The 9,655-nt window shown below is 39.8% G+C and overlaps 1 protein-coding gene across 1 annotated transcript; it reads left to right on the forward strand.

Moving 5' to 3' along the window:
* Positions 1–221: 221 nt before the first annotated feature.
* On the forward strand, positions 222–7,598 carry LOC119654642. Its single transcript, XM_038060120.1, has 3 exons — positions 222–361; positions 6,899–7,296; positions 7,350–7,598. The coding sequence occupies exons 1-3, from the start codon at positions 331–333 to the stop codon at positions 7,548–7,550; spliced, it is 630 nt and encodes a 209-aa protein (XP_037916048.1). The 5' UTR covers positions 222–330; the 3' UTR covers positions 7,551–7,598.
* Positions 7,599–9,655: the final 2,057 nt, after the last annotated feature.

The raw sequence follows: 9,655 nt of genomic DNA on the forward strand, positions 1-9,655 counted from the left end.
AAACAGTTTTAAAGATTATCGGAAAATGGCGCTTTTAACGTTTTGAACTTAATAGGAAAAAACACCAAATCATACCGAAAGGAACTACCTTTGAATTAATAATAATATTAAAATTTTAGTAAAAGGCACTATCAAAACACGTCAATCGTTATTTTTAGAAGGCTAGTCATTCCAGTCCAATACGTACCGACCAACCTCCAGTTACTGCGTAGTTGGAAACATTATGAATAACTTTCCACTTTGAGAAGTACAGTTGCGCCAGTGAACTGTCAGATGAGGCGGAACGAATCTAATACTTTTGGATTCTGATTGAAATTTATTTAGGGAGAAATGTTCCGCGTCAGTAATAAGTTACTAAACTGTAAGTATAAGAAAATGTTTAAATTATGAATAGTTTAAGTTTACTGCTCACTTAAAAACTTAATCAATACACCTGTACATAGGTTATGTTTAGCGAAGTGTGTAAAGATAGATTTTGATGGTAAATTGAGTTTTATTTAAAGAATGGTATTAAAAGTGACGACAGTGCTGACTTGGACGATCTGGAAAGTATCTAATCTCTTGATGTGTAAACTCCATTACCGGCGAAATTAGCTCCCCATTTAAAATGCAATTGTTGTGTTGTGCTCCCCATTTAAAATGATTGTTGTAACCCTTACCAAAAAATATGTTTACATAATTTTAATCACAAACTTGAATATAATTGAGCGTTCTTAATAGCTCTTACCGGTGGATATGCCTGTTTTACACTATTCAAAGAGTTGTCGGAAGTTTGGTGATGACAAACAAACACTTGATGGTCTTTTTATTCTTCCTTGGAGCTCCCGTTTTGCGTATCGCCGAAAGGCCTACCCCTTCGGTTGTGGAGCGTCTGAAATTACAATCAGCATTTTCGTTGGTATATCAAGGAAAGGAGTTATCGCTTTTACTTAATATACAACATAACCGCCGGAGGGCCGTCTTCTGATCAACATATCCACATGCATCTGAGAAGTTCTTCTCTCGTTATTATCTATCTTAAGCCAGAGTATCCTGATGATGCGGCGCAGGCATAATTTGATGAAAGGTTAGAGCTTCCGAGTAACAGTGGCAGCCGTAGAGAAAACAGTCTCAACGCACATCAAAAATCAAATCGTACCCTTTGACGATAACTGAAGATCGTAACCTATCCATGGATCAGGTTTCATTAGCGAGAAACAGACTGCGAATTCACAGATTCCTAGTCCGCAAAGTTCTACCCCTTTTGCCTGTCTTCTAGGGAAAACGTCACCGATAGCACAACAACCGGCTTCTGGTCTAGGCCGGCCTTAACTGAGAACACCAAACATACCGATTTTGCGCCGAAGTGCACTAATTCGATATCCATAACAGTTGCCTAGTGTGTTAGCCATGGCTCCATCTGAGGCAGGGTCTGCCACTTTTTCTACCATCGATATTACCCCTAAACTCCCAGCTGGATCGTCGTCACCCATATGGATTAAGCGACCTGCCCAGCGCAGCCTGTTGAGCGAGCGAGTGAAACCCTCTGAGCGGAACAGTTTTTATAAGCCCTGCTGACTGGCAGCAACGGTGGACAGATTTAGTCGCCATAGCTGACAGAAATAAGAAGAATTATGAACGGTTTCAAAGCCGTACTCTTCTATTTTTATTTGATGTTGCCTTAGTTTTTAGTGGTTATGAATAGTAAAGTCTCTCTATGGAATTCTCATTAATTTTTCAAAATAAACTGTTAATTTTGTCTTAAAGGCTCCTTCCTGCCTTTTGCCAAAAAAAAAAACTCTATCGGTGTAAAGAATGTTGCACTCCGCCCGGTACATAGATTGCCAAATTTCGCCTGTTTTATTTTTATTCTCGTTGTTTTCTGCCATGCAAAGGAAAAACGCAGTGGTAAATAGTCACCGTAATCCGATTTAAATTTGCCGAAACCCTATTATCCATGACCGCCTGTTTATCATATAATTGGCGGGTCGGTCTCATTGTTTACGACGAATAAATTATGTCGAAAACAGTAAAATTTTTAACTTCGTTCTACTTTTGAAAACTACAACTTGTTTGGTCCAGTTATGTTGGTTCCAATCAGGGAAGTTATCCTTTCTTTGCTATGCTTTCTGTCCAAACATTTACCTCGGTCTAAGCCTGCCTTAATAAGGAACTCCTGCCACCCCGACTTTGCACCGAGGTCCACAATTCGATATCCCTAAAAGCGGTCTGACGTTTGCCTCGTCTTCTTTTCATATCATAGATATTGCCCTTATAGACTTCTAGGGCGAGATCATCCTCATCCATACGAATTAAGTGACCCGCCCACCGCAACCTGTTGAGACGGATTTTATCCACAAGCTGACGTCATGATATCGCTCATAGATTTCGTCGTTATGTAGAATACGGAATTGTCCATCTTCATGTAGGGGAGCCAAAAATTCTTCGGAGGGTTCTTCTCTCTTAGTAGCTGTTATCGATTGTGATTTTCGACCCTAGGTAATAGAAATTCAAAGTTGTACTCTCTATTCTTCCTGTTTGTTTGATGTTGTTGGTTGCTTGGTTTTTGGTGCTGATGTTGCCACCATATATTTTGTCTTTCCTTCGTTGATGTGCAACCCAAGATCTAGCGCCGCCTGCTCGATCTGATGATCCATGATGGTCGATATCGTCAGCACAGGCCAGAAGTTGGGCGGACTTAAAGAGGATCGTACCCCTTGCATTTACCTCAGCATCACGGATCACTTTCTCCAGGGCCAGGTTAAAGAGGACGCATGATAGGAAATCCCCTTGTCGTAGATCGTTGTTGATGTCAAATGGTCTTGAGAGTAGTTCTGTTGCTTTTATCTGGCCTCGCACATAGGTCAAGGTCAGCCTAGTCAGTCTTATTAATTTCGTCGGGATACCGAATTCTCTCATTGCCGTGTACAGTTTTACCCTGGCTATGCTACCATAGGCGGCTTTAAAGTCAGTGAAAAGATGGTGCAACTGATGTTCATATTCCAACAGTTTTTCCATTGCTTGCCACAGAGAGAAAATCTGATCTATCGCTGATTTGCCTGGAGCGAAGCCTCTTCGGAACGGGCCTACGATGTCCTGGGTATATGCGGCTATCCGGCCTAGCAAGTAGCGGAGAATATCTTATAGAAGGTACTCAGCAACGTGATACCTCTATAATTGCTACATTGTGTGATATCTTCCCTGTTATGTATGAAACAGATAATGCCTTTTTGCCAGTCATCAGGCATTGATTCGCTGTCTCGCCTCTTGAGCAGTTTATGAACCACTTGGTGTAATTGGTCGCCTCCATATTTAACTAATTCGGCTGTAATTCCATCGGCTCCTAGCGACTTATGATTTTTAAGCCGATGAATTGCACGGACTGTTTCTTCTATACTTGGTGGTGGCAGTATTTTTCCGTCGTCTTCAGTTGGCGGGACTCTCTCTCAACTCGCCGAAGTTCTGCTTGTTGTACAGTTCATCAAAGCACTCAACGCATCGCTCCAATATGCCCATTCCGTCGGAAATCAGATTTCCCTCTTTGTCTCGGCAGGATGAGCATTGAGCTATGTAAAGCTTCATCTTGCTGACTTGATAAAACTTCCGCACCTGGTGGGGTTGCTCCCTGTATTTTTCGAGTTCAAAGACCTGTTGGTTCTCCAAGCTTTCTTTTTTCGTCTGTGGAGTCACTTCTCTGCTCGACGAAGTTCGTGATAATTCTCCACGCGTGCCTGCGCGCTTCGAGAATGCAGCATTACTCGGTATCCCGGTTTGTCGAACCAGCCGTTCCTACTTGCCAACGAGATAGTGAGCCAATATAGCCCCCTATATGTTCTGACATTCATCAAGCCTGAGAGGTGGCGACGTTCGATCTGCATGTGATCAATTTGGCTGAAAGTGGTCTCGTCTGGAAAGGCCCACGTTTGTTTTTGGATTGCTTTCCGCGCAAAATAGGTACTTCCAACAACCATTTCGTGCGATACTGCTAATTGAATAATCCGCAGTCCGTTATCTTTTGTATTTTGATGTAAGCTATGGGAGCCAACGTATCGCCTGCATACGGGCTCTGTCCTTCTTGGTTGTTAAAATCCCCAAGTATGATTTTGATATCGTATCTGGGACAGGTTTCGAGGGTTCGTTCTACCGCTTCGTAGAAGGCATCCTTCTTCGACTCTGTAGTCTCCTCTGTAGGGGCGTGAACGTCAATGAGACTTATATTTCAAAATTTGCCTCACAAGCACAGAATGCATACCCTTTCGCTTATGTTTTTAAAGTCGATAACAGCAGGTTTCAATTTTTGGCTGACTAAGAAACCTACTCCGAGCACATGGTTTACTGGATGGCTGCTATAATATATGGTCTAGTGGCTCTTCTCCAGGAAACTGGTATCTTTCCAGTGCATCTTCTGTTATTATATCAGCCCTATATTGGGAAAGGGTATCGGCTAAATGCTTGGCAGCTCCATTTCTGTAAAGTTAGCGCACGTTCCATGAGAAAATGCGTCGTTGTGTAAACAATTTAATTCGAGGCTCCTTTTGTGGCTTCGTAATCTATTGTTTTCCGTGTCGTGTTGTTAGCCCTACCCAACCCCCAATCTGGAAGACCAGTTGGTTCAATTTGTTCCATTTTTAGGCGCGGGGGACTCGCCTACATCTTTTTCCGTGTGCAGGGTTTCTTGAGCTCCCAGCGGTCACCATGTGGAGGTGGAGATAGGGTTTGGTAGTAGAGCTATTGGTGTTGGTTCAGCCGGCGTTTCCCAGGTTTTTTTATTTTCATTAATCCATAAGATCTGTGGATTTAGAGATACTAAAGAACGTGCTAATGATTTTTTAGCAGTTATCCACTTCTTATGTTCGTCCCATTAATAAACTAGCTGTCTAAGTTCTAGGTTTCTGTCGATCATTATCCACTCTGCTATGTTAATGATGGATGGGCTCTCGGAGGCTGTTGATTTTCCTAGATCATCTCTACGCACACCTATTTGTTTCGATCCACTTTTTACACGATTTCTTGCAGAGAATTCTACTTTCTCCATGTACACCCTGGCTTTCAATTCTTGCATTTCATATATCGAAGGTTTTTCTCTTTTCACATTTTCTGTTCACATTTAAGACCAATATGTTTTATGATTCATTGTCGGTCAAAAAATAGTACATTATTCGATCTTAAAAAGTAAATTTACGGCTTGGTGCCTTGAGCGGAAGCCAACTTTTTCAAGATACTCAGCATTTCAAAAATATATTTTCAAAATTGAATCGTTCCTGCGTAACCAATTCCTCTGTTTGAAGACCCAAACAAATCCATTACTTCAATTTAATATCAGTTCTAATACATTTAGTCGATACGCTCATTGTCATTACACACACAATCCACTAATCAATCAACATTATATCTCCTTTCTTCCGCCAATGATTTTAGTTTAGTTTATTTCCCCGAATACGTATTTCGGCAGCCACTTCAGCGGAATTATCCCAACAATATCCTTGATCTAAATATATACTATTTTAATCTAATTATCTTAAGGACTAGGCCTTAATTATATCTTATCTATAACTTAATTCTTAATTAACATTGAGAGTCTTTTCCAATGAAAAAACTCTCGTAAGGGTACAATTTGTTGCGCTTGACCTCCTTCAGCACCGTTACCCTCTCCATTCTATGGTCATATTCTACAATATCCGGGCGACTGCAGAATTAATATGTGTTTTTCTGACCCGTTTTTTTAGATCAGCGTCTTTTAGATGTCCCTTGACCCGAGTGTTGACTAACCGTTTGGTTTGCCCTACGTATGTACAAGGGCAATCTTCACAAAACATCTTGTAGATGCCGCTTTTTTCCTCTTCCTTCTTCGGGTCTTTTTTTGCCTAATTGCGTTTTGAACGTATGAATTTTGCTTGATCCTACTCTTTAGCCAAGATTCGCGGCAAAGCTGATCTGCTTGACCATTTTTTCCTCCATTTTATAATTGGCTTAAATACGCTGAAACCTCGTTAAATTCGTAATCAATAGAGTTCTGCTATAAAAACAACTTAGCAACATTTGTATGATTATTTTTTCTGAAGTAACTCCTAAGAAGAAACTCGCATTTAAACTGCTAAACACGCACTTTCTGATATAGAAAAAAACTCGACACACCATTATAGCAACCAGAAAAGAGTTGGAACAGCAAAATGCTGCTGTGAAAGAATAGCTTTAATTGTAACTTGTTCATTTAAATAACCGCACAATTGAGGAAGAGGTATGTTTTATAAAATATTTAAGTCGATTTTTTTCTTCAAAAAATGTAAATTTTTTTAGAGGCCTTGCAATTTTGGGAAAAAATATTTTTTTTTAAATAATCGTGTGTACTTCACTCGATAAATTTATGTAGTTTACAAAAAAAAATGTTATGCTTCCAGATGTTGAGGGGAGGGGGGGAATTCTAATACTCGCCGCGGAAGCCTTTCGAAAAATCTTATTTTGTCAATAGTAATTTTTTTCCTTACTTCTGCACAGTTGCTTTATTAATTCATACATTAGTTGTGGATTATAATTTAAAGATTTACTCGGAAAAATCTTGAAAAAAATCTTTTTTGGGCTTCCAAATATACATCCTCTTAAAATTCACTCGCAGTGAGGGTAACCGTTTGTATTTTCCACATTCTTTTCTGCTACTCTTCTGTTTTAAGTTGCTTAATTTACTCAGTTGCTTTTCATTCTTATCTCAAAACAATACGTTTTTTTTTTTAACAGAGCCTTCCCACTTTTGTACATTGTCTGATGCATTACACAATTTACTCCTTTTAATCAAGTGATGCACAAAAAATTGTCTACTCCGTTGATCTATAAGAAAAGCTTTGAAAATTTTCCGAATTGCAAACCTATTATAATTCCTTCAAAAGTCGTCGCATTAAATTTACATTTTTCCTCCTCTTTCTAGTAACCCAAGCACTCGCCCGCCAACTAAGCCACAATGCCCCCAAAGCTATCCCGGTTGAAAGCAGTAACATACTAGCCTCGAACATAATTTCTCAACTCAACACAGACTTGGAAAAATTACGTATCACAACCCCGACAAGCAGCTACAATAGCAAAAAGGAAATCATCGACATCCCAGTAATTTCTCGTATCATAGAAAACCCCCGAGATTCACTCATCAATGAAATCCGTGACATAATCCAACCAAATCGGAATCAGATCATCGAAAATCCAGTGAATCGAACGCCAGGTACCGAAGATGGAATTCAAGCCGCTCGATTAATCGTGATTCGACGACGAAAAATGAAGAAACATAAATTGCGTAAACTACGCAAGAAGATGAAGTTTGAATGGGCTAAGGTATGATTTGTGGGTTCAATTAATGAGTTGATGGTTAAAGGTGAGTTTTTCAGGTGAGACAACGACGTGAGATGCGGAAAGAGAAACGTTTCCAAGCTGGTCTGTTGCATCGTATAAAGAAAGCCGAAGCATTCTCGGCTGAAGAGTATGTAACTGAGAAGTTGAGACAAGCGAATGAAACACCCATCCCACGACTTTGGAAGGGCAAGCGTCTGCCTCAGTTTATTATTAAAGAGAAAATGGGTATCAAGTGATGCGGTTGAGTAGAAAATTTTAGATTTTAATAAAATATTAAACTGTTATCAATGGGATTTTAATTTCGGGAGTCCAGGCTGCATTGTGATCAAAATTGGCAACAGATTCCTCACAAGGTTGAATCCTGAAGCCACTGTATATTTTACTATTCCAAATTTCTAATTAAAATTCAAAGGAGACGTTCGGAATGTTCGTCAATGGTTGAGGATTTTTCAATTTTCTAGCAATGAATAAAATTTCAAATTATGTTTTCGCTTGCGACACTTTTGAGCGCGATCTGTGAAGTTTTTCTCTTTCATTTTGAACATTAAATTAAAGAAGAAATATAGTACGGAAAGCCATCAAAACTGATCTAGCATTCATTTGGAATCATAATTATAAAGTGAGTGAATTCCAAACATTGTTCAAGATTTGACAATAACCTCAAATTTAATAAATTATTTGGTTAGAGTGCTGAATTTCAAAACGGAAAGTCTAATTTTACTGGTACAAGAGTGATTTAAGTGAAAGCAGGCGTGATGATAGGTGTAGAAAGGAGGGTGGACTACCCACGGGCCCGACTTTTATCGGTGGCCTGTAATACAAATTTCAATGAAGAAAGGGATAATATGGGGCTGGGCATAATTTTTACTTCAGACTTTTCACTCCGTGCCCGACTTTTTCGCATAATGTTCATCTTGGGTCTGGATTTTCTCTCTACGGCCCTTAATGACAGACATCAATTGGTTTAGCAGACAAATCGGGGTAATAATTACAGGCGAGCGTGGAATATCCGACCCAAATCTTTCTCCGATCAGTGCCCTCCAAGGAAAGACGTAAGTTTGGTTGTTACGCCATCGATTAATGATTTTTTTCTTTATATTTTCAGAATTCAGGGGCTTTGTTGGTGTTATATTTCAATTTCTTAAGGTATTATGCGTACGTTATACGATAGCATTTTATCATAATATTCCTGTGTTAAAGTTCAATGTACTGCATGATCGCATAAATTCCTCGGGCCATAATGAACTCACAAAATGTTTGACAAAACTGTCGACAATCGTTGAGTGGATTCTAAGCACTCCTCTTACTAACTTTTGGTCTTATAGTATGGGGATGGATCCAAACTACGAACCGATACGAAAGTTCTTTGAGTTTCGCTTGAATATCTCATACAATGCCTTAAAAAATTAGATCCCTATTTTGGATTATTGTAAACAAACGCAGCAGAAGGCTGACTTTCTGGGTTTTCTATGTTTTTTAAAAATTTTTGCTACAATTGGTAAACCAGGATAATCACTTGCCCTTGGTAATACACGCTTAAAAGAATAACTACTTTTTACAAACGAAATGCCATAATTAATGGGATCAACAGGTAATAGAAAATCCGAGGAGCTTTTCTGGCCATAATGACAACTTGTATGTAAATGTCATTACCCTCACATCTGCTTTGCGAATCACTTTCTCCAAAGCCAGGAGAGGACGCATGATAGGGCATCCCCTTCTCTTAGACCGTTGTTGGTGGTCTGGAGAATGATCTTGCTGCTTTTATCTGGCCTCGCACATTGGTCAGAGTCAGCCTAGTCAGTCTTATCAATTTCACCGGGATACCGTATTCTCTCATCGTCGTGTATAGTTTTATCCTGGCTATGCTGTCATAGGCAGCTTTAAATTCGAAGAGAAGATGGGGCAGCTAATGGCCATATTCCAGCAGTTTTTCCATCGCTTGCCGCAGAGAGAAAATCTAATCTGTTGCTGATTTGCCTGGAGTGAAACCTCTTTGGTATGGGTCAATGATGTTCTGAGCGTGTGGGGCTATCCGGGCTAGCAAGAAGAATATCTTATAGATGATAATCAGTAACGTGAAATCTCTATAATTGCACTGCGTGATATCCCCCTTTTTATGTATGCGACAGATAATGCCTCGTTGCTAGTCGTCAGGCATTCATTCGATGTCCCACACTTTGAGCATCAGTTGATGAACTGCTTGGTGTAGTTGATCGCCTTCATATTTAACCAATTCGGCTGTAATTGCATCGAATCCTGGCGACTTATGGTTTTTAAGCGGGTGGATTGCACGGACTGTTTCTTCTATGCTGGGTGCTGACAGCATTTGTTTGTTGTC

This window comes from Hermetia illucens, chromosome 4 (assembly GCF_905115235.1).
Source record: "Hermetia illucens chromosome 4, iHerIll2.2.curated.20191125, whole genome shotgun sequence".
Classification (NCBI taxonomy): Eukaryota; Metazoa; Arthropoda; class Insecta; order Diptera; family Stratiomyidae; genus Hermetia; species Hermetia illucens.